This window comes from Brienomyrus brachyistius, chromosome 11, assembly GCF_023856365.1.
Source record: "Brienomyrus brachyistius isolate T26 chromosome 11, BBRACH_0.4, whole genome shotgun sequence".
Lineage (NCBI taxonomy): Eukaryota > Metazoa > Chordata > Actinopteri > Osteoglossiformes > Mormyridae > Brienomyrus > Brienomyrus brachyistius.
The window spans coordinates 14,771,121-14,796,193 of record NC_064543.1 but is presented as its reverse complement, the minus strand read 5'-3'; the positions used below and the strand labels follow the sequence as shown (position 1 = coordinate 14,796,193).

Below are 25,073 nucleotides of genomic sequence, written 5' to 3'. Positions count from 1 at the left end.
AACGACAACTTTACTGCTGCAAAATGTCGTTCAATGCAGTAAATTTCTTAAGGTTTTTCCTTAACTAAGGAAACCTTTTCAGGGACTGAAAAGTGCAACACCCTTAGCTAAGGAGAAATGAAACCGTAAGTGTCACACTTAAGGGAGAAACCTAAGGGGTTGTGTGCAACCGGCCCCTGGAATTATAGAAAATCCATATGTACTTGATCAGTGTAGTATCTGCAGTTTGCATCTTACACCTTTAAGTTGCATGTAATGTAGGAAAGGTTCGAATCTCATTCTCACCTCCAACATACAACATCTTTGATGGGCCCTTTAGTGGGGTCCTTGGCTACCTGCAGCATGTTTCTGGGGTACTGGATGGACAGCTGACCCTGCACTCAGAGCCCAGCCTTTGCCCTCACCTCTCTATACCTGTGTATGCCTTTGAAAGAAAGGTGGACATATGTGTGGGGGGGGGACTTGTATTCATGCTTGTACAAATGCCAAATAAGGCGTTTGTTCTCTAGCACTGAGATTTTTATTTTTTTCTTGTCCCCTCCCCCCCATAGAAAAAGGTGGTGGAGCAGCTGAGGAAAGACCTCCTGAAGCAGGAGCAGCCAGCGGCGGTGGGCGGCAAGCATGTGCTGCAGCTGGACGGCAAGGTGTCGGCGCTTCCGGTGAGCCAGGCCCCGCTGTCCCTGCCGGCAGCCAACCTCAGTGCTCAGCAGGTAGGAGACCTCGCTGTATGGACCGGGTCCTCTGAGGCACCATCCTTGTCCGGCGGATGGATGGATGGATGGATGGATGGATGGATGGATGGATGTCAGACACAGCTCTTTTGTAAAACACACCTTGTACTTATCTGTCAATGTATGAACCAGTGTGTGTAGCAGCTTATAGTGACATGCGGCTAATGTTTTACGTACATCACTGCCTTGTGTCATCCTATGTCATGATGTTATAGCCCTGCTTTGTATCCTTTCCCGTCCATGTTGTGATGCCCATGGCATTGTGCTGTTTCAGTGTCACCCTCCTCGGCTAGTTATATGACAGCTTTACTGCATCATCTCACCCCCTGCCGTCTAATTCTGACCCACTTTGTGACGTCATGCTTCACTGCCTCTCCCATTCTGATGTACGTTGATGTCGCATCCTTCCCTGTTTTAATACAATGGTCACAAAATTTTGCTTCCCTCTGTGCTCAGTTTCATCTCCCGTGTTCATGCTACATCCTGATAAGCTGCTTTTCCTTATTAGTATTACTTTGTTAGTCCGGGTAAATAGCTTCTGGTTCACAGGGTAACTGTTTACGAATATAGACAGAGCCACTAAATGCGGGTGACTGGCTAATAACTAATTGTTACACTAGCTGGATCCAGGTTGTCACACGTTTTTCAGGTGCTGTCCCAAAGAAAGAGAGAGAGGGAGTGTGTGAGAGAGAGAAGGAAAGGAAAAGAGAGAGAAAGCAAAAGTAAGAAAAAGGAAGGAAGGACACTGAGGAGAGGACCCAAAAACTCAGGGAGTCCAAGGTGGACTGGCTGCCAATTCGCCCTCGGCATGCTAATCATTACAGACAGCGGGATATCTTACTGTTATAATCTTAATTAGTCTAATCCAAAGTCTGCGAGTTGGTTACCGGTGTGGGTCCGGTTAGTTCTGAGTCTGCAGATCATAGGCCGTACCCATGATGTTGGGCCACCATCACTGAGAGCAGGCTGGAACACCGTCTCGGCTGAGAACGGGTCTGAGGCGCCATGTCTGACAGCCGGGGACGCGTTTGGGCCGGGGTCCAGCCAGCTCCCCACCGGGGCCCCTGCCAGGGTTTCCCCGGCGGTGCCACTAAACAGAGGAACGGCGTTTCATCAAGAAAGCAGCAGCCTGGCATGGGCTCAACCTGCATTTGAAAGCGGCCTCTCTCAAGTGGGCCAGCGGCGGCCGTGTGCGCACACACCCCGGCGAGATCTGAAGGGTCTCTCTCTACTTCATAAGGCTTCTGAGGCTGCCAGGCTCTCGCACAGAAGCCTGCTTCCTTGATTCAGTGTGGGATACAGAAGGCGGCTGCTGCGTGAAACAGCCCAGCTCAGCGAACATTCAGCTGAATGTTTTTAGCGGCTGTCTGCTCGCACTTTGGTCGGCAAAGTGGCGCCATTTGTCACATCTGCTGTCTTTTCGGCGCGTGTTGAGCGATGACCAAAGCTAACCCGCTATATTTGGTTACAGTTTCTCTTTGAAACGTTCCCATTCAAGGAATTCTTCTCATTCTCATTATTCTCTGATCCTGTATCAGACCAATGGCTATTTTTCAGAAGCGACTGTATATACTAGAGGCGGAGATTTCAGGTCCAGTGAGTACAAGTCCAAACCAAGATTTTGCTTCAACCAGCCAGTTGAGTATAGAGTCACAGTCAGTCGCACTAATGATAGAAGACAGCATTATTCTGTTTGTTCCTGATTGTAATTTATGCATTGTTATGCACATCTGCTTCATATAATGGATTTTATGTGAAAAATACCAACGAGTTTGAGTGTTTTTAGAGAACAGTGGAATAACCTGGAAACATGAGACTTCAGCACACATCCGGCAAAGGTCCCAGGTTTTCCAAGCAGTTAGTTCAGGCTACACTTTCCCTCTCTCTCTGTTATAGATGCCGTGGGCCGTCGTCCCATCCTTTTGTGCGTGAGGTTTCATGGTTTCTGCTCTCATTGTGATTCCCATCAGGAGCCTGACATTTTGAATGTTCCTATTGAAAAGGACAAGCCTGATTAGCTGGGATTGCACGCTGCGTCTGAACAATAGGCTGTGGAGGGAGCAGCCATCCAGCACCTACCACCTTAGCGGCAATTTGTGTTTAAGTTCTTTTTGTTTATATGCTGTTTTCCAAAGCACTGGGATTGACTGGAGTACAGCGACACTGGCGACTCGCTGACAGATTTTCTAGGGAATGACTTAGGGTTCTAGCTTTTTGTTTCATTACCTTTAACAGTGCACTGCCACTGACAAATGTACAAAATCTGTAGCAGGCTCACTGCCAGTAGGTAGATTCAAGGAAGAATAATACTTCATCTGTGACTGTAGATCAGTGTTTCCCAGTCCAGTCCCCGGGGACCAGCAGTCGGTCCGTGTTTTTGTTTCCTCCCAGCTCCCTACCAGACAGTCCACATTTTTGCTGGGAGCTCGGAGGGAGCAAAAATGTGGACTGCTGTAGGCCCTGAGGACCGGATTCAGAAATACTGCTATAGAAATATACAGACAGTTGAGTTGTATAGCCTGGAACACAATCGCCTATTTAAAAAAAAAAAAAAAAAATAGCAAGCATCAAAGTCGCACTGAATTTTTTAACGAATTGGTCTTAATTTAGTTACTATACTACATAAAGGGTAACACTTTTGTATATGTAAGTTTACCATAAAATATCTTTGGGGGGGGGGGGGAGTTCTCTCTTGTTCGACAGAGAACTCACAGGTTGGGGAAGAACTGGCCCATTTCAATGAATGCGATTGAGTGGTGCTGCTTGAAAATTGTGTCCATAAAATGTGTAACTGCATTTATTGTTCGGGCAAAAGCATATAAAAATGTCTTAATGATGGAAGACAGCATCTGCGGCTCAGTCATCATGTGGTCAGGGAGAGGGCTGCGAGTTGTCAGCACTTGTAATAAATATCATCTGTTCTTCTAAAACACAGAAAAACAAAACCAATCCAGTTGTATTCTTTTACAGTGGCTTAGTCTCTTTTCCTGTCCTGCTTTGACTTTATTTATTAAAATTTATTTGAGGAGCTGTAAGCAACTTTTTCTGCGTAGTCCACATACTGCACTGAAAAAAATTCCAGACTTACCTTAAGCGGGTCTTTTTGCAAACAGGCAGTATCTAGCTAGACATTTCTGTTCTGTTTTTTAATATGCATTTTTCTTACTGTTATGGCAGACAGAATAAAACCCTGTTTGTTGAAAGTAGAGTTTTGATTCAGATGTGCAAGTCATTACAAGATGGTCTCTTTGCTGCCCCTATAATTAATGAAGGGGGAGCTGTGAGGTCAGCAGCAATGAGTGAGACGTTGCAAAGGTAAAAGTATATTAATGTGGTTGCACACTTGGACTAGCAGAGTTAAACTACTTCGGCACCGAGTACAGCATATGAATGCAATTTAGCAGTTGGCTATCTCTGTAGGATTTCTTTTAATGAAGCATGGGGATTCCGTGTTAATGGTCTCCCTTGAAGATGTATGCATGTAATTAACTGCACAGATTTTCCTGCGCTTTCATAATTTCACAAATCAAATTAAATGTTATTCCTGGTGGTTTCTACAAATGACAGATTTCTGTGGGAATAGTTGGGTGCATTTTTTTCTCTCTCTCTCTCTTTCACATGGTGGGTTCTGTGGTTCTGTGGTTCTGTAGTTCTGTGGTTCTGGCAGTGTGGCACATTTTGGAAATCGTTGGTGTCCAAACAGCGTCAACAAAGTTCCTGGACGTTTGCTATGTTCAAAAGAGCTTTTGTTAGTCTGATTTCATCAGCATTATATTGATTATGATGAATGATCCTAATGCATAGGCTCAGTTGTTGTTTTCTGTGGTATATCCTGAATCCAGCCTGTGTCTGTCCCTTTGCAGAAAACTTTGACGGTTACCCCTGTCATTGCCACGAAGACTCTACCTCTGGTGCTGAAAGCTGCTGCCCCAGCAAGCCCTGCTTCCATTGTGACACAACGGCCCACAGTTGCCATGGTCTCTGCCATCAGCAGCATCTCAAGTGCAGTGAATTCCGAGGCACAGAATGCGCCCGTCAACCTTCAGACACCCAACAAGCTGACCAATCAGAGTGCAGAGGGTGTGCGGCTAGTTTCCAAGAATGCTGTTGTAGTAAGTCCCGCCCCAATGCCACAATTCATCCTTATCATGCATGTGTTACCTGTCGGATCACCTTAGTTGTAACCATAGGGGGGGGCGTAATCATGTTCCGCAGAGTTATTTGCATGAATCTGAGGAGACGAGATTCGTAAGCACATCTGAAATCTTTGGATGGCAGTTAAGCACAGTGGTGTTGCATGAAAAGATTTTAGCTTGTATTTTTCTGTTATGATTTTAATGTCTGTCATGTTGCACATGGTATAGAATGGTTTGGCGCGTAGAGCTCCACCGATCATGATTCTTTATTATTTTTGTTATTATTAATGTGAAAAAGAAAAAAACAACAAATGCTATTAGAAATTTCTTTTATTGAAACAACTACTTTATTGAAAAGCCATAAGGCAGTGTTAATTTATTATAAGGAATAAGTTAACACTGAACATTTGCTGGTCATCACTGGAATAAGCAAAGTGTTTTATTGTATCTCATAAATGTGACATATAGCTGCTCTGGTATGTGATATTTGTAGCATTTTTACCTAATTGTTACACTAGTCAGTTACATGAAACGTCAGAAACGCAGCACATCATTCAATAATGTGACGTTCATATAAGCCACTGTTCAGGTACTGTGTACATTCACTCAACCCAATATGCTTGTAGTTGTTAGCCTGTAGATTAATATTTCTACAATTTAATGTAGACCACACACTAAGAACAGCCACCATTGTGTACCGGTAACACATTTACAAGAAAAAGCAGAGAAAGGCTCTATGTGAATTATTCCCTTTTACATTGTACCCGCTGATTACTAGGATATCTTGATGAAAATGGCAGGAAACGATCAGAAACTGAGGTGGAATTGTCAGCAATGGATGCTGATTATTGACCTTATCAGTAGAGTAGCGGCTTAATTCTTTTACACAGCAGTGCCACTTATGCCAAGAAGGCCCTGTATTTATAATGATGGGTCGGTTGGGCTCTAATGGTATGGAACAGCATGACGGGTTCGATTCACTCTCTGCTGTTAAAAACGGCATAACGGCTTTGGTTCAGTCTCTGCTCTTTTATGAATAGTGGTTTCACCACAGGTACAGGCCACCTCCACCGCCCAGCCTATCAAAGTTCCTCAGTTTATCCCTCCTCCCCGACTGACGCCTCGACCCAACTGTCAGCCGCAGGTTCGTCTCCTTGGATACCCCTTTCTTCCCTTATGTCGCAACCGGGAAGGGTAAAGCACACTCTGTCTCTAGAGGGCGCCGTTTCCCTGTGCAGAGAGAGATTGGAGCCTTTGGAGTCTTTCCTGGCCCTACTGCTATGTTTCACGCAAAATATTTAAATGTCCATAAAATGCAGGATGTTTTGATTTACATGTGCACCTTAAAAGGGGAAATGAATGGGGTAAAATCCCTCTGCTTGTTAGAAAAGTGTTAGAAAATGACCTTTTTGCTTATCTAGCTCGGAAAACTCGAGAAAGAGGAGAGAAAATTCTAATTCTGCATAATGTTCTGGAAGAAATGGAGCACAGAGAGCCCTGTAGGTTTTCAAAAGGGAAGAAAAAATGTATTAAATGTAAACGAGTAATCAAAGGTAGTAAGTAATGTGCTGTTGTATGAATGCTGAGCTGTCATGTATAAACACTAGAGAGCCACTGACCACCAGGGTTAGATTTCGTAATTTTGTACGTGTGTCTGTCTGTGTGTTTGTCTTTGTGTGTGTGTGTGTGTTACATGAGGAGACCAATGTCCCCACAATGTGATAAAAACCTGTTATTTTGACATTGTGGGAAAGCAATCAAAAAAACAAAAATGCAAAAAGTTCTGTGTTTTTGTTTGGTTCCTTATGGTTAAGGTTAGGACTGGGTGGGGGGTAGAGTCGTCATGTTGGGATTAGAGTTTTCCCACATAGAAATGAATGGAGAGTCCCCACAAACATATAATAACAAACCTGTGTGTATGTATGGTAGCTAATACACTTATTTTTTATACCACTGGGGGGAGCTTAGAGCAAGACAGCAATTTGATGTATTTGTACTGGAAAGTGAGGGTTAAAAAACCCTCAGTGCAAATAAAAAAAGAAGCAAACAAACAGATACGTGACTTAGACTTTTGGCCAGTGCAGTGTTGTCCAGAAATTTGGGTATTTTTGCTTGAATCTGTTTCTGTGAAAATAATTTAGGAATTTAGGTAGGTTTATTAAACATCCTTTAATGGAACAATTTAATGATGAAATGCACTCACTTCCTTTTTAAGGTTTTAGCCTTAGTGGGCTTTATCTTGTTTGCTGATGAGTCTGCTGTCCAGTTTTACTAAATGAACTTTGAGATACTGATGGCTGCAGGTGTTTCTGCAAGACAGATTCATAAGTTTGGGTTTTCCAGTCTGGTCCCGATCCAGTTTTTGCTTGCTGGAACCAGATGGAGCTCTGTCAGAACGGGATCCAGTGCAGTGGCGTGACCGCAGTGTGTCACGACAGGCTACACATTCCCTGGCTATTCCTGGGTCTTATCGGATGCCCCTGCTGTAAATTCACAGCTATAATAGTAAAATAGTAGCTTTCGCAATTTCTGCTAAGTCATTTAAGAATCCATGCTTATAGCAAAAATTTTTAATAAAAATATTTGCCCATATCAGCTTGGTGCCCTCTTTACCTCTTAAGTCATTTTAATTAAACAGAATTTATTGTAGATGTCCCACAAAATAATTTTTAATGTGCAATTGTCCTGATGTGGCATTTATTACCCAGGGCAAATGAGAGTAATTTCTCAGATTTATTTAAATTTACCTTGAGCTGCTAATAGAGCTGTAGTCAACCGTGTCTGCTGTACTCCAGAGAATTGTCATCAAATTTGCACAAAATTGTTCTCTCCTGTCTCTGAGCAACCAAACTGACGTGATATATGTAACGTTGCAGTTTGGTCCGGGAAGCTTCTGTCCTCCTGAATATATTCACCCCTAAAATTTTAGGCACCTGTAAATAAGAGTGAAATTGTATGAACAGATTTAAAGGATAGAAGAGGAAGCATGATAATGAAATGTGTTAAGGTAGGAGTGTGTGTTGTAATGTCATCAGTTCTTTTTCTGAACTACTTGGTCTCACTAATTCCTCCGGGTTGGACGCCTGCGTTTTCTCATGTCTTACTGTTCAGCAGTGAAGAGGAACTGAAAGCAAAACCCATAGATGTAACCAGACAGGGAGTCTCATGTATTGTCTGTTGTTGCTTGTGTGTGGCTGTGGGATCTTCAGCTTGATGCCGTCTCATTGTGCGCTTGCGGTCGCGTTTTAGCCTCTGTCCACCTGCTTCCTCTCTGCTCCAGTTTCCGTTCCTGTCATTGTGCTGTTAGCTCCTCGCCCCGTGCGGTGTGCCAGGCGTACAGCGTGTTTAAAGCACCGTCTGTCGGCGTTGTTTAGCCAAAATGTCCATCATCATCTGGTGGTAAAGCTCTATACAGACAAGGGGGGGGGGGGGGGGGGGTGGGGGGAGGAAGGTGCTGGGCGAATGTCTTTGAAGCAGTTTCATTGGCAGCCAGCTCATACGAGGGCTTCAGCATAGAAACCTGGTTGGTTCATGTGGAGCTAAAGCAAATGAAGATCTCTTCTGATCTGTACTAGAGGAAGCTTCCAGGACGTTATACCCTATAGTGTTCAGAGCCTTCTGAGAGGTTGGGTGTGAAGAGCTTGCCTCAAGGTAGTTCTGACCTTCCTCTTCTCCGCCTCCTCTTCCTCTTACTCAACCAGGTCCGGCCTAAGCCAGTCGCCCCGAACAATGTGCCCATTGCTCCGGCTCCACCCCCGATGGTGGCAGCGCCCCCTCTGCTGCAGCGGCCAGTCATGTTGACCACCAAGGTGGCGGCCGCCGCGGGTCCCATCCACCAGGTGCGCATCGTCAACGGGCAGCCGTGCGGTGCCATCGCCAAGACACTGCCCGCCGGCCAGCTGACCAGCATCGTGCTCACCACTCCGACCGCCGCCCACCTGCCAGCTCCCCTGGTCGCGCAGCCAAGTGGCCCCTGCGGCGATGCCAAGGTGGGGGGGGGGCGGGAATGTGTGACTAAGGAGTGGAGCCTTTCACACCACCACTACAGAGGACATGCTGACAGTTTTACGTCAAAATCGATCATGATCATTTAAATTTACTGCAGACTTTTGATCAACTGGAGAGTTGAAACTGAAAGGTTGGGTTAATCTGGGGGCCAGATACAGAAACTCAGGGGGTACCCCCCCCCCCCCCCCCCCCCAATATTGAATTTGGATTTATTCCACCATAAATAGATCCTTACATTTGAAATAAGTTATAAAGTTATAATCCCCCCCCCCCCCCCCCGTTATCTAGGAAATGGGGGATTTGTGACTTTTCAGACACCGTTTTAAGATGCTCTGGAGTGCTTTTCATATAATATCTTTATCAATGTTTAGGGTTAGGGTTCTGAATCTTTGTCTGGATACGGAATCATCTGACAACCCCTCCAAATTCTTTGGCAAACCCCAATTTGAGAACCGCTGCTTTAGGGCACCAGTCACAAAACTATGTTAACATACTGCATTGTGTATGCTGCTGTTGGCTAAAAATATCAAAACAGAATGAGTGAGATGACTCAGGTCCAGCTTCAGTGCTCAGGATTGCATGTTGAGTGGTCTGTCTTGGCACCGTTTCAGACTGTTAATTCTCAGGGTGGGACAGAGCAGAAAACATCGGCGGCTTCTTCGTCTCCCGCTCCCACCCCACCACCCACAGTCAAACCCAAGCGCGAGGAGAACCCCGAGGTAAGTGTTCCGTTCATGATCTAATGGTGCTATAGGGAATTGTAGACTTCCGTTGTTGCATGTAGTGATTCGGCCATAGTATTATGTTTGTCTTTCAATGGTCAAAGCAAGACTCCACTAAAAGCTCCATAAATCACATGTTTCAAATCAAGGGCAAGACATGTAACTTCTGGTGGTACATTCAGCACAAGTGTGCTTATCTGACCTGACAGCTGAGTTAGACATCAGTGTGTGATAGAGATTGGTGTTAAGTGTCTTTATTCTCCTGTAACGCAGAAATTGGCCTTCATGGACGCTCTAGGCCTTGTGACACACGATCATCTAGAAGGTGAGGAGACCTCCTGCTAGCACCATAATATTCAGTCATGGTGGTGTTTAATGCTGCTTAGACAGAGTATGTTCATGTTCCTCTTGTTGCTGTGTGAGTGGGGGGAGTTTTTGTACATTTTTTCCATTTCCCTCTTGTCCCTCTGCAGAGATTCAAAGCCGAAGACAGGAACGCAAACGCAGAACGACAGCGAATCCCGTGTACAGCGGAGCCGTCTTTGAGCCAGAGGTAGGCGCGGCTCCCAGTCATAAGACAAGATATTAGCTTAAGACTCCAAATAGCACTGGTGCCGCTGGTGTCTAACGCGACACTGCCCAGTCTTAGATCTGATGCTGAGAGGCCACGGTTGTATTGAACTGTAATGGAATGCGTAATATTTTCAGTGTACAACCACTCTTCATTCAGTGACCGAGTTCAATTCCAGTCACCAGGTCATTATGGAAAATGCGCATTAAGTGGAAATCACGGTAGCATAAGTGTGACGACAACTGTTTACTTCAGCCTTCCATATTTAATGTCTTTTATCCTTCTTGAAGGGGACATTAACATTTTGTACATTCTACTTCAAAGATCTCTCTCAGTCCAGTGCGTGTTGCTCTCAGGCATACAAAATTACGTGCATTGGTTGGAAAATATATGTATTTTTTAATTACTGTTGTTAATTTGCAATTGTCCGCTGATTCAGATAGAATTGAAGATGGATGCTATATTAATGCACGTGGAGGAATTCCCTTTTTTTATTTTGCCCCAGCTTGCTCCCCGTACAGGTGAGAGCAAGCTTGTGGGTCACAGCAAGGTGGCAGCCACCTAGCAGTGTCCAGGGATCTGGGGTTACAGGCCTTTCGCAAGGTCCCACAGGCATGAGAGTATTCTTCTGGGGCTCAAACAGGCGATATTCCGATCTCAGCCGGAGAGGCTTAGCCAGCCAAGTCACACATAAATGAGGAACAATTGTAGTTTCTCTTTGCAAAAACTGTTTTTTTTGCTAGTTGTTAGATGCTTATTTTAATGTGGTTGAATAAGCCTGACTGTATATGACCTTGGAGTGAATTCCTGCAGTATTTTATCGATATTTTGGGTAACTAAGAGAACCAAAATATTGCATCGTATTTGCTCTTGTTGATGAATAATTCCATTCGCAGCGGAAGAAAAGTGCAGTAACATACCTGAATACACCCCTGCATCAAGGCCCCAGGAAGAGAGGTCAGTATGTTCATCCTCAGCTGCCAGGACTTTGCTCCTTCTGAAGGCTATGCACCTCCTTTAATACCAAGTCAAAACATTTCTCTCTTCAGATGTAATGTTCCATTTTACTTAACGAACTGTATACGTGTGACAGTCACAAAGGTCAAACTACTTTTACATACAGACTTTTGGACGTTGAGCTGCATAAGACTGTATGTCTAAAAATGACACGAAACGCTTAAATGTTTTAATGAGGATACAGTATGTTTTCCAAAGAAGCTCGTACTCTGGTTTGAGAGATCAGAGTAAGATTATGGAGTATTAACTAAGACTGTGTTTCTCAACACTGTCCTCAGGAACTCCCAGACGGTCCGCCTTTTTGTTCACTCCCACCTGGGGAGGCAGCAACAGCGCGGACTGTCTGTGGGTCCCTGTGGACTGGGCTGGGAAACGCTTATCAAGGAACATTGTCATATGCAAAACTCTGCTTTAATCCCTATGAGTTGTGTTTATGCGTTAAGTCGGGAGAAGGGGAAATTGTTTGTTGCGTTTCCTGTTGTCGTTAATAGTCATACAAGTGGAAATACTTCTGCTTCGCCCTGGAACACTCCTCTCAGTGCAAACCCTACCCTCTTCCCTACCACCCTGTTTCTCACTCATCTGTGGCCCTGTCTTTATTCTCCATAGTTTTAGGAGTATTTCCCAAAAATGATCTAACTTGCTGTTTTTTTGGCATTGTGCCTTACCCTTTCAAGTATACAGATTAGTTTTAATGTATGTAATATTTAATTTTACAAGGCAGTGTCAGAAATAACATTTTACTGTGACTGTATGAGTAATGTCAACAGTAGAACATTTAGTCTGGTCTAGTTTGGAGATTACTGTGTGCATGTAAACAGTAGATTTGTTAACAATTGACTGATACCTTCCCACTCATCATAAGAGGACACTAAGAGACTTAACCTGCACCCAGAGGTGGAAAATTGAGGCCCAGAAAGTACAAATCCAGACCAACGTTTTGTTTCAAAAAACCAGTTGAGTCTAAAGAGTCACAGTCAGAACTCAACTGGTTGGTTGAAACAAAGCCTTGGTCAGTATTTGTAGTTTTTGCACCTGGACCTTCCACCTCTGCCTGCACCCTTCCCACCCCAGCTGCTGAGAGAACTTGCCTAGCATGAAATGTAGCCACCAAGCAAACAAACCTGACGCATGCTTCTGCTGTCTACATTTTATGCTCCCTAAGTCTGGGCCCCTACTCTCTGTAGCTCTCTAGGCATCTCTGCTGTAGTTTGAGTGTTATTTTATTGTCAGAATAATCACACATAAGGAACTATCTTTGCAAAAAAGGATTCCTCCATTAGTGTTAGGGCGTGTCTAGGTTGAAAATTACTATAGCATCACCAGCAGCCATTGATAGTCTCAGCTTTAAGCCATTAAGTCTGGCTTGACAATAATTATAGTTCATTTAAAAGATGTTTTAATTTTTAGTTTAACAGTAAATATTATTTCTCTGAAAATGTCATGGAGTAAAAACTGTTGAAAATGTCATTTGGTGATGAGAAATACAGGTAGGATACCTTCTCAGTTGTTGCAGCTTTGAGAGCAGCCATGTGATTGGCTGTCCAGTTTGCGTAGTTCTCCATTTAGCACGCTGTTCAGTTGCACTAACTTCCATGTGCTCCTCCTCCTCTTTCCACGCTAGCCAATGAGGATCCTGTATCAAAGGTATGTCAGACAGATGGTTTTTTTTTCTTTCTTTTTTCTTTTTTCCTTTTTTTTCCCCCCTCTCGTCTGTCTCATTTCACTCAGGTCGTCCTCCCAAATACAGCAGTGTCGCAGAGTTGGGCTGCCCCACCCCGAGCTCCCCCTCCAGCAGCCAGGGTGCCTCCCCGGCCTCCGACAAGGCCAAGATGGGGGGCTCTCACTTCCCTATCAACCCCCAAACTCTCCCCTTGCTAAGCCCCAGCCCCAGCCCCAGCCCCGGGGATGTAAGTAGCTGTTGTAAGACGCGGCTTATCGGCGGCATTGCAGGATATTAGTTTTACCTGACACCCCCGCTCCCCCCCCGCACCTCCCAGAAGAACCCAGGGGCCGCCCTCTGCTGGTGACAGCCAAACTTACCTCAAGCCAGTGCCTGCAGTAACAGAGAGGCCTCCAAACAGACGCGATTCACTAACTCATACGCCTGGATTCATCCTGCATCCATTGTGTTGTGTGTCCCTGCACATTTTTATGGAATCATCCCCCTTACAAAGTGAACAGTCTTTCCTCATTTAGTCCTGCTGTGCAATTGATTTGTAATTTGTTTTATTTGATGCTGTACTGTTAGGGCTGAGGTTTCAGCAGCCTGACCTGTGTGTGAGCGGGGTGCTGTATGCCAGTAGCTTATCAGGTGGTTCACAAATGAGCTAGTGAGTCAGTGACTTCTGAGTTAAGTTGTGCTGGAGTCCCCCCCCTCCCCAATTGGGTGTGGCCATTAAAAAAAATAAAAATAAAATAGCATAGTTGTTGAAGGATGAGAGGATGAGAAGATCCTGCCCACTAGTGGCTAGTCCTGCTCCTAGATGTCCAGTCGGTCTGGCGCCGAGCAGAAGCGATACTGATCGGTGCAATTCTTCCCGACAGGGAGACATCCATGAGGATTTCTGCACTGTGTGCAGGCGCAGTGGCCAGTTGCTCATGTGTGACACGTGCTCTCGTGTTTACCACCTGGACTGCCTGGAGCCGCCCTTGAAAACCATTCCCAGAGGCATGTGGATCTGTCCTAAATGCCAAGACCAGGTAAAAAATAATAATAATAAGCGACTCGCGCTGATCCTCAGTGACTGATCCCTTAGCCCCGCTCCTCGACCTTTTCCACTTGGCTCCATGACTGTAGAGGAGGCATAGCAGTTACTTCTACCATTAAAGAGTGGAGAACATCCAGAATGTCTCAGTGGTGCTGTTAGAAAGCTATGAGAAGATGGATGTGAAGGTTTTTTGGTGCAGAGGTGGATGCAGGATAAAGGGTTCCAGGTGCTTTTTTTTGGCTAAGTGTCTGCATGGATGAGTAGAAACTCTTCCTGAGTGTTGGCCGTGGATTAAGACTGTTCCCTGCTTTGTAAGTGTCTGTATGGGTTGAGAATGTCTTTATTCTTCTGTTCAGAGGTTCATCCTGGCCTTTCATATTCAGTTCCTTGGTTGTTCATCCCAGCCCATGATTCGAGAGGATGATTGCATCTTTGCAGGCATGATGACTGATGGGTGGGTCCTGCTCCCTCACCCTTACAGAGGGGATCACAGTCATTCAGTCTGGCTTGTTTTCTTTTCCGAAACAGATACTAAAGAAAGAAGAAGCAATTCCCTGGCCAGGAACCTTGGCTATTGTTCATTCCTACATTGCATATAAGGAAGGTAGGCTTTCTGTCAATGTATGTTTGAAATGCATTCAATTCACCTAGGAGAGGCCATTCAGCTTTGAGAATTACATTCACATATTTGAACCCTTGTACACATTGCACATTTGTGTACAGACCAATGTACTGACTGTAATTTGTGCTGATGTTCCCTATTGCTTATATTTTACAGCAGCTGTTTTGTTCTTAATTTATGCTCTGTGTTGTCTTCGAAGCCAAAACAAATATCTAGTACATGTAAGCATAGTTTTCCAGCAAAGTAAATTCCAAATAACATACCGTTTAGTTTGTCTTGCTGATGAGTGGTGTCTGTTCATTCTTGTGGTATTATAGCGAAGGAGGAAGAGAAGCAGAAGCTGTTGAAGTGGAGTTCAGAGCTGAAGGAGGAGAGGGAGCAGCTGGAACAGCGGGTCAAACAGCTGAGCAGCTCGATCACGGTGAGCGCAGGCAGCAGTTCAGTTCTGTTCATGAGCAGGCATTGAGCCCTTGACTTATGAAAAGGTTTATGTTTAATAGCAAAGTCTTCTGCTGTGTATTTGTGTTTTGCTGAATTATGAAGTGTGATGCATTTTTATGGTTATTGTATTAAACTATGATAGGTGTAACCATAAAAAATTCATTTTTGCTGCTTGTTTAAAATATGTACATACGGTTTAGACCTAAACTCATGAGTGGCAGCTACAGTAGATGGCTTGCTGATTATTCACTATTTGTTTGTTTGTTCAATGGAATGATACAGATTAATGAATTCTACCCATTGTTAGGGATGTAGCAAGGAATTCTCAGACTCCTGAAAAACATTCTCAACCCCCCTGTAGGCAACGGCCGTACCTGTTGTCTACCAGTGGTCTACACACTTAAAACATATCGGCTTCATAATAGAATATTAATCAGGACCTTATAAGCAGATTATGCATTTATATACATATGTGTATATATAAGCAATCCCCTGCCCTCCAGGAACTTTGGTTTGGTCCACACTACTGCAGCCAAACCAAAGTTAGGTTACATTGATGCCATCTTCCACAGCAGCTTGAAAGTGTGCATTAAAGATGAATCTCTTTTAGCTCGCATTATATGCATATTGTTTCATTATCTTTGCTATGATTGTAATCCACCCCAAATGACTTATCTCTTTATTAAAGAAGCATTTTTCTCCACATAGTTTGAAATCGCAGGCTATACTTCAGTTTTGCAGTTGCCAAAGAGTATTTCCATCTACCTTGCATTTTCATAAAACCACCAAAATGATGATGAAGGGGGTGTGTAACGTCTACAGGGGACATCAGGCATTTACTGCAGATGTTAGCGCTTATTGGAACAGGAGCATTATGAAGGGATGGTCCTCAGTCATGTTTGTGGCGAGCATCTATCCTTGGTTCATTTCCCAGCTGCGAGTGTGCGTTGTCCCAATATGGAACGTTCCATTTACAACTCGACTTGTTTTCTGTTCAAAGCAGTGCTTAATAGCCTGCATGATATGAATAAACAGGTAGAATGAAAAAGCTTCTTTTATTAATGCAAAGTTTCCAGCCGTAAAGGACCCTCAGAATCGATATATGGGATTTTTGAGTTAAGCAATAGGTCAGCAGAAATATGATCATTTTCCCCACTCTCTAGGACTAGACGCACTTTAACGTTATTGGCTTAATGCCTTCAGTGATGCTTATGGTAATGGTACGTAGTCTTCTCTCCTCTGTAAAACATAGTATCCCTAGCATTCTTACTGTAATTTGACCCCATCCTTGTAAAATTGCAGTTGTCTGCTCTGATTGGTTGTTCTTAATCCACTCTCCTCCGCGTGCTAGAGCTGGTGCCACTCGGCATTATTCAGGAGAACTCATTGCCCTCTCAGGAAGCTAACGTGCTCCGGTTATCTCCGGCGGTTTCACTGATTTGTCTGCTTTTTGAATGGCGTTGCTGGTTATACATTTAACTGATTAGAATCATGGTGAACTTGGCTATTGTTTTGTCAGATGCAAGTTAATAGTGGATCGTTTTTCATTCTCTGCTCAAACAATATTTAATTTGTTCTGTGTTTCCAGCTATTCGCTACAGCCAGTCCAAGTCTTTATTGCTGTTGTTACACATTTAATGTCTTCTGGTACATTAATTCAGAGGAACACTCCTTGAAAATGTTTTCTGGCACATTAATTTCTGTAATCCATTGAATCCGGCGAGGAGCTGATGCGTGATTGAGAGTCATTTTGATGCCATCGTGCTGTGTGTGTGTGTGATTTGGGTGGTGATTGTGTTATTAATGACTATGCCATTGAAGAGAAATACATTTTGGACATCAGAGCAATGAACACTTGTCAGCAAGCAGACAGGTGAGAAGCAAGTGTTGTATTTGAATGTTTTTTGCTAATGGCTCGTACCTAAAGACTATTAGTGTTCAATGTAACATTGGTTATTGTAATGGTCTGCAGTACAGACTAATGGGGTAACGGATATGAAAGATGAATAAATACTTAAGCCTTAGGCTCGCTGGCAGCTAGGGGTGATTTTAGGTAGGGGACATAAGAGGTGCCAACCTAATCATTAGCCAATGATTTGCTTTAATGAGCACTCTAGGGGCCAATCAGCTTTGAGCTGAGACCAGTGGCCCTGTGGCCCCGCCCCCTATGTAGACCCCTGCTGGCAGCTGAAGTTCTTTGAATGTTGTCTGATTTCTGTGTTTTCCCTCCCCCCGTTGTAGAAGTGCATGGAGACAAAGAACACCATCCTGGCCCAGCAGAAGGAGATGCAGGCATCGCTGGAGAAAGTGAAAGCCCTGGTGCGCCTCATCCAGGGCACCAGTCTGAGCCCGGGCCCTGAGAGCGCAGAGCCGTCGGGGATGGTGAACGGCAAGGCGGGATGCGTCGGCGATGGGGCGGACGAGTGCGGTGGCGCCCTGGACGGCGCAGAGCGGGCAAACGAGAAGGTGGAGGAGGAGGAGGTGGTGGAAGGAGATCATGAAAAGAACGTCCGGAACGAGAACAACGACAAAACCTCAGAAGCCAGTCAGTCTCCTGTGCCACGACCCAACAGCCATTCAGATGATGCGAAATAGCGCACGTCTTGTGGGACCAAAGAGAGGAAAAGCCCCTGAAGAGAGAGAGAGCTCCCACTCGCCCAGAAGGTGCCGCCAGTTGCCAATCAAGATATATATAGATATATATATATATATATATATATAAATATATAATACAATATATATTTAGTCGTTGTTGTTGTGTATTATTTGAGTGTGTCAACAGCAGATCAGCATCCAGAGTGCCAGCTTTGGAAACTGGAGAAAACCGAAATAGATAGTACCAGCATCATGCCAATCAATTGTAGAGAAGTCACAATAACATATGAAATTAATAATAATAATAATAATAATAATAATAATGAATAATAATGTAAAACATCTCGCCAGTGTGTGCCTGCAACAGTCGCCCCTAAGCCTCGTGAGGGGATTGTTTCTTAGGTTGTGTTGTCTCAGTCTCGAACCCAGGGCAGTGGGGTCAGCAGATGTCCAAAGACTGTGTGCTTGCCGTGAGACCCTGCTCGTATGTCTCCAGCATGGATGGATATGAACCTTAAACCCAAAGGACAGCAGCACAGGAAACCAGGAACAGGCTTACTGGGAGTATGGGGAAATTGCAGTATTCGTCCACAAGTCCAAGTCATCAGTGGTGTGTGTCATTTTTTATTTTTTTTTATAACTTTCTTTTTGCGTGTGTGTCTCTCGTCCGTCCATCTGTGTGAGACTGAGTGTCACTGCATTCGGAATTTAACTTTGGTTGAAAACACAGCCAAATGCCCCCATAATCATCTCACATCCTCTCTCTACTGGACTGAGCCGTCCTGAAAATGAGCGGTGCTTTGGGTGGCCTGAGGAAGGGGGCAGTGGTGGGGGGCAGGTGTGACCCCTCAGGCACCAGCGCTAGCATCGCCCACCACAGCTACCACCTGCTGTAGACAGGTGCCTAGGGCCAGCGGGACTGAAACTGGATGTGGGATCTCGCCTCGGAAAGCCGTCCGAAAACAGCCGCACTGGTCCGTCCAGAAGTGTTCCAAGTCCGAGTGTCAGCCTCTTGGTGAACCTGCAAAAATGCAATCTCAAAATACAACTTATTTCCGGGAAGTATTCTTTTTATATATATATATATATATATATATATATATATATATATATATATATATATATATAAAAAAAAGATTCAGGTCTTCCTCATGTTCAGAAAAAAAATCTTTTAAGTGCTTTTCTGTTTCATAAAACAATCATTTCTAATAAAAGGTGTAATAGTTGGAATAGTTTCTTTAAATTTTCTTTTTTTTTTTTGAGGTTATATTTAGGGTTACATGGCTGTGTTGAATTCTGAACTGCCAAAATGCTATCATATCAAAATTCAGCAGGGAGGTCTTTCTGTTCATCAGTAGATGGCAAAAAAAAAAAAAAGTCGGTTTAAACAGGCTCGAGTTTCGCACCTTGTTTATCCATAAAATGTGTGTACAAAGGTACGAGGTAAAAGAAAAAAATAAACAATTATTTGTTTTAAATCCCAGGATAAGTGAAGATGGAACCCAGAACTGAAAGCACAAATTTGTTGAACAATGAATCCGATTCTAAGCATTACAAACAAATGCAGTTTAAAGGTCTATACAGAAAAAATCTTTATTTGATATGTGCATAATCCTTTTTATATAAAGTGTTACTGTGTATTGCTCATTGTAAAATTGCTGTAAAAAGGCCAGAACCTTTTTGTAAGGTTTGTCCAGAACATGTCCCTAAAATGACTTACCCTGTTGTTATTGACAGTGGTTAATATTGAAGGAGGTCAAAGGAGCGTCCATGCCCACATTCAAACATGACCATAAGTCAGAACGGAGGATCGTCCCGCTAAGAACAAATCAGGAGGTGTTTTCAGATGAAATGCTCCTCCTTCTTCATCCCCATTGCCCATAATCTATAGCATGCAGATACAAAGAAGAGGTGCTGTCTGTAAAGTTAATGAATATTGCATCTTTGAATCCCTGTAAGCACAAGTCACTAAGCATTGAGTTCAGTGGGAGTGGAGCTGCTGCAGTCTGCTCCAGTGCCCTCTAGCGAGAGATGTGCAACAAACACTAAGCTAGGAGCTTGGAGAGTTGCGGCATGCTCTGGCCCTTTGTGGAGACTGCGTGAGAGTCTGCTGAAGATGCAGTTTGGGCACCGTGTTTGGTAATTGATATTTGCAATTAATCAGTTCCCCCGTGTGGAAATGTCATCAGTCAGATCCAAAGGCCTGGCTTCTAACAGGACATATTTAACAGTAGGAAGATGCATTGACAAATGGTAGCTTCTTCTAAAAGTCACTTGAGATCAGTTGACTTTGCACATAGATCCTTCAACACAAAAACCTGTGTGTGTTTTTTTTTTTTTTTTTTTTTTTTTTTTTTTTTTCTCCCCAGATTCCGAAAACACCGAAGCACATTCCTGCTATCTTATTACAGGGAAAATGAGTATTATCCATTTGTATTAACTGTCCCATCAAAAGACAAAGTTCATCCAGATAAAATCCGATCTATGATGAAACAGACTGGCATTGTCTGTTTTGTATGGCCTGTGCCCCATATCAAAGATTCAGGCATAAACTCAGGTCTAGGTATAAATATGGAATCGTTTTTAAGGCGCCCCCATCTGTGGTTCCATGTGATTTAAAGCTCCTTTCCTCTCTATGCGTTTAGCGCTGATCATAGTACTGCTTCTGCAGGAGCGCTAACCCAATCCTCATTCATGTACAGATAACCTCTAAGCACCTGTACCCATTTCTAGATAACTGGAGAGTGCTCTTCTCCACATAATATTACGGTATGCTTTATTTTTCACAGTGCTGCTGTTTCTGAGCCTGTTTCCGTATGTATATGATCACATGTTAAAACACCGTCCCATCCTGTCTCTGCACTGTGGCCCTAGTTTACCTTTGTACATAATGTCCATATCTCTTCACGGCCAAAAAAAAAAGAAAAAAAAAAAGTTTTCTGTCATTCGTTCTGTGTCCACCATCTCACCCCTGCCCCCGGTTAAGCGAATTGTTCATTATTTCACTAAGAAAAGATTGGATACAAAGCACAAGCACAGATTCTCAGACGCAAGCTGGTCTTTAAAAAAAAAAAAAAAGATATTTCAAAAAATAATAGGTTAGGAATCGTGACGAGGATGCGCCCAGCTGAACCCAATGGTGTGAATCTGTTAGTCATGTCTGGTATATGTGGCTTTGTTTATGTGGTCTGGGGGGTGGATATCTGAAAACAAACTGTATAGCATTCGCCTTAAGAGCTTAATTCTCGTCTTTAACAATTGTAGTGTGTTCAAGTATTGTGGGTCATATTCTGTTGTCTGTGTCGGGAGTGATGTGTTGATTTGGTTCATTCTTGAAATATATCTACCAATAATGGACTTTTTGCACAAAGTTTTAAGTAATTCAAATGTGTAAATGGGGAACATGTCAACAATCAAATGGGGAAGGTTTTTACGGGGTTTACGTGTTTGTAATCTGGGCTGTTAAGTGGTAAATATTTGAGTGTAGTGTCACTGGAATATTTGATGAAATGATTCTTACCTCTAACTGGGGTATTAAAAAACCAGCATCTGGTAGTAAGGCGTGGGGGAAGCGGTTTCTACTTGGCTAGACACAGTACTTTAAAATGCTAGTTAAAAGGATGCAATTGCACCAAACACAAGAGGTTCCATTAACATGTCTTACTTCAAAGAGTTTTGTTTTTATTCCTTTTTATGTCCAAATGCAAAACAAAATGCCTAAAATGCAGGAATTACACAGGCTCCTAGCTGGAAACTTTCTTGCTGCTGTACATCTTTGCAGTTTATTTGTTCCAGCAAAATATAATCTTACTTATAGTTAATATAGCTTTTCAAGTACACTTGTGTTAATATACATATTAAGTAAAACCACGCTGACTGCGGAGTTTGTTGGCAATTGGACTATAAGTCTTTTGCCAGAATTTTGTAACTTTATGAATATGATTTTCTTAGAGACCGGCACTTCAAGGAAAGGTAAATATGTTTTGCATTAAACAATGTATATAAAACTTTTGCAGGGCATGATCAGTGTAGAATTTAAACTGCAAGTAGAGTAACGGCAAGTGGAGCTCAGATCTAAAGCAGGATGAACTCGTCTCAAAATTACTGTTACCTTTAGGTGTGAGATGCTGGATGCTTTTCAACTTGCATTTTGAAGTGTGGTGGAGGAGGAAAGCCACTGGCTGAGGCACATGTAGAACACATTTTATATTTGCATTGTGGGAAGAGAAACACAACCTGACCATACAAGCCACGCATTGAACAAGTGTTCATTTATCTAAAATGGATATATCCAAAGATATCTCAATGTGCATTCTGCTGTTTAGAATCCTTTTATATGCATTTTTAATACATGCCAATTCAATTTTATTTTATTTTTTTTTACACTAAATTTCTACTTCAGCTTCAAGTCAGAGTAGGAAATCCAGGATTTTAAGGAAACGGGACCTTTTGCTTTGTATACCCGTCTCATGTTGGCTACAATATACCTCGCCTCACTAACCACAAATCACAATAGTTTTGGCAGCTCGTGCTCGTTGGCCAAATGCCGAGGTAGCAGGCCAGAGCAGGAAGGCACAGCGTTTCAGGACCATCTGGATTTTGAGGGAATCTGTTGCATATCCGTGGAAAGGTTTCCATATGGAGCAGCTTGTGAACACCATCACCCAGCATCTTGATATACTCCTTTTGCAGCCCCCCCCCTGCCCCCCCTCCCCAAAACGATACATCACTTCATGACTGTGGCCTTCTGGTGTTGGTGTATCAGCATCATATTGTGACTTCTCCATTGTTCGACACTTTTTACAGCTTCTTACCTCACGCATTGTATTTTTTTCCCATGAGTCTGCAGAAAAAAAAAAAAAAACTCTTCCACTGTGTTAAACACAAAACAGAGATGCATTGTAGCTCTATGAAAATAAAGAGGTACAGTTGATGTGCTGAAATATGTGTAAATTGTTTATTACACAAACCTGTGTATACTCTTGTAGGAACTGTTTGTATTTTTACATAATGAATTTCAAAAGGAGTGTATGTTTATTTTTGACTTTTTCAACTTTTTGTTACAGATCTCCTTTTTCATTTGCCTGACGTTGTTGGAGAAGTGCAGTTTCTTTACCACCCTCTGGTATATGAGCCTCTTTTGAAATGTTGTTTGTATGCAGTGTTTAGCAGATACTTTAGACAATGGTGGACGAAGTGGACATTTAGGAGCATTTGATCAATTTGTATTTATTTATTTTACCATTTTGCTAAATAAAACTTCAAAATCAACCCTTTTGATGTCTCTGGATTCATGTTAATGCTCAACAAGCCATCGTCCAAACTACTATTACAAAACTAGTAATAGAAAAATCCGATAAACATGGACTTCGGAAATATTTGAATCTTTTTCACATTTGTTTCAATACCAACTAAATGATAGGAGACAAAGTTTTCCTTTACTTGATTTAGTTATGCTGCAAAACAGATTATTGCAGATGTGTGATATACCCTCCAACATACTGTTCTGCTACTGGCCTGCAGTTAGCTTTCAACCATTAGCCAATTCCCATTCTGCTGCAGTCCAGGCCTTCATGCTTTTGACTACACTGAATGAAGTCACTGGTATTTTAATAAGTTACAAAAACGTTTGTTCACAATGCTCCGACACTCATAAATGCCAAGGCCTGACACTCTTGGTGTCTTGTGGCTTGGCTATGTGGTACAGTCAGGTCTTGGAGACTAGCTGAAGTGGTTTTTGATAAGCTCCTGCCGGATTCTAAAGGCCTCGGAGTCTGACAGGTCCATCTGCTCACAGCCCTCGCCCAACTGGTCTGGTGTCTCTGTCCTCCCAAAAGTCCACGCGTCCAGGCCAGACTGCAGTGATACGTTGTGCAGGACGCAGCAGGCCAAGATAATGCGGGCACATTTTTCAGGAGAGTATTGCAGGTACCCCTTGGACCCATCCAGGCATCGAAAGCGGGTCTGGATGGCTCGGAATGTGCGGTCCACAATCTCGTGCGTGGCCACATGAGCCAAGTTGTAGCGGTAATCAGCAGGGGTTTCTGGGTACTGGAGGGGTGTCATCAACCACTTCTTTAGGGGGTAGAGGCGATCTCCTGTACACAAACATGATTATATCAAAACAGGTGAGGGGCTTACAACAAAAAATCATTAGGTAAACGTATTCCTGACATAAAACGAAGGTGAAAGGGTAAAGTAACACAATCACAGAATATAAAAGTACTAATGCTTACCCAGTAACCATCCTTCATGACTTTCCTGTTCTTCAAAGAAAGTCTTCACGGCAGATTGTTTAAACACTGCACTATCATCTAAACTACCTGGCCAGTGCGTCTCAGCACTCAGCAGAAGGCCCCTTGAATCACATACAAGCTGACAATTTATGGAGTGGAAGCCCTTCTTATTGATGTATGACAGGTCTTCGCTGTTGGGTGCTTTGATCGCGATATGAGCGCAGTCTACGACACCAATGACGTTGGGCATACCGGCCACCCTGTAGAACTCCTCTTTGGACTGCTGCTTCGTGGCATCGTCACGCATAAAGCCGATGAAATCCGAAGCTTTTTCTACCAGTGCGTTGGTAACGTTTGTAACGCAGCGACTCATGGATGCCTGACTAATACCTATAGCATCTCCCATACGAGTCTGGAAGGATCCCGACGTATAAAAGCCGAGGGCGGCCAGGATCTGCACGTCCGGGCTGATGGCTCTCGATCTCTGGGTACGTCGTGATAAAGTGTCGCCCAGAAGTTCCACCAAAAAATAGATGAATTCTCGCGGAAAGCCAAACGTTGTCAATAAAAACTCATCCGACACGGTCTCTATGTCAAATCTGTCCAGGGTCTTGTGCCCCCGACCGTGTAGCAGAAGATCACAGTCCAAGATAGCTATAGGTACGGCCATTTTCTACCTAGGCGATTATTTTGGATGTCAGTTCGCAGAAGTAAACAGGACACGACCTAAATGCAAGTTTAATGGCAAGCTAACCATATAAATAACGAAACAGGTTTCGGGCTAATATAACAACAGCCAAGTTTAATTACCACAACGCGAACCGTTTTGTTAACTATTGCAAATTTAATAACATAGAAAACATGCTGCAGACTTTATATGTTAATCTGCTACCTGGCATCCTTCTCCATCTTTTCACTAAAAAGACCAGCAGGTTTTCACCCACGTGACTCTGACCGCCCTCCACAGAGTAAAAGCCAGCTGATGAGCGGTGAGTAAAACTAATCGTCACTTTCGACTTCCAGCAACGTAATAGTAACTTACATAGTAACTTGGACAATAACTATGCAAGTATAATATTTACTAGATTAATTTGGATAACTAAATTTGATATAAATTTAACCCAATTTAGGTTTCGTAGATATATTGTTTTATTTTGGCGTAAACGATGTAGCGAAAGTGCTGTTGTTATTCATTCATTCACTATTTCTAAACAGCGGAAGTATGCCTGGTGAAAAATAATTTGATTTAAACCAATAGCTAAATGTCTACAGTTATCTAGTAA

At 43.3% G+C, this 25,073-nt stretch overlaps 2 protein-coding genes across 6 annotated transcripts in view; one reads left to right on the top strand and one right to left on the bottom strand.

Moving 5' to 3' along the window:
* The window catches only part of LOC125751771 (PHD finger protein 21A-like), a 44,105-nt gene extending 26,401 nt beyond the window's left edge, over nt 1-17,704 (top strand). For 2 of the 5 annotated variants that reach the window (XM_049031036.1, XM_049031032.1), the window contains exons 7-19: nt 552-710; nt 4,595-4,843; nt 5,922-6,011; nt 8,569-8,856; nt 9,487-9,594; nt 9,871-9,922; nt 10,071-10,150; nt 11,065-11,125; nt 12,917-13,095; nt 13,733-13,888; nt 14,425-14,500; nt 14,836-14,939; nt 17,201-17,704. In XM_049031036.1, the coding sequence (XP_048886993.1) occupies nt 552-710; nt 4,595-4,843; nt 5,922-6,011; nt 8,569-8,856; nt 9,487-9,594; nt 9,871-9,922; nt 10,071-10,150; nt 11,065-11,125; nt 12,917-13,095; nt 13,733-13,888; nt 14,425-14,500; nt 14,836-14,939; nt 17,201-17,554 (1,956 nt within the window). In that variant the 3' untranslated portion in view covers nt 17,555-17,704. Of the gene's footprint in view, nt 1-551; nt 711-4,594; nt 4,844-5,921; nt 6,012-8,568; nt 8,857-9,486; nt 9,595-9,870; nt 9,923-10,070; nt 10,151-11,064; nt 11,126-12,809; nt 12,833-12,916; nt 13,096-13,732; nt 13,889-14,424; nt 14,501-14,835; nt 14,940-17,200 lie in introns of all 5 variants that reach the window. The other 3 variants (XM_049031033.1, XM_049031035.1, XM_049031034.1) reach the window with 3 other exon arrangements.
* A 4,699-nt stretch (nt 17,705-22,403) lies between these two features.
* harbi1 (harbinger transposase derived 1) lies at nt 22,404-24,719 on the bottom strand. The gene is made up of 2 exons (XM_049030082.1): nt 23,791-24,719; nt 22,404-23,652 (listed from the first exon to the last, which is right to left on the bottom strand). Exons 1-2 carry the CDS (start codon nt 24,458-24,460, stop codon nt 23,276-23,278), a joined length of 1,047 nt encoding a protein of 348 aa, XP_048886039.1. The 5' UTR covers nt 24,461-24,719; the 3' UTR covers nt 22,404-23,275.
* Nucleotides 24,720-25,073: the final 354 nt, after the last annotated feature.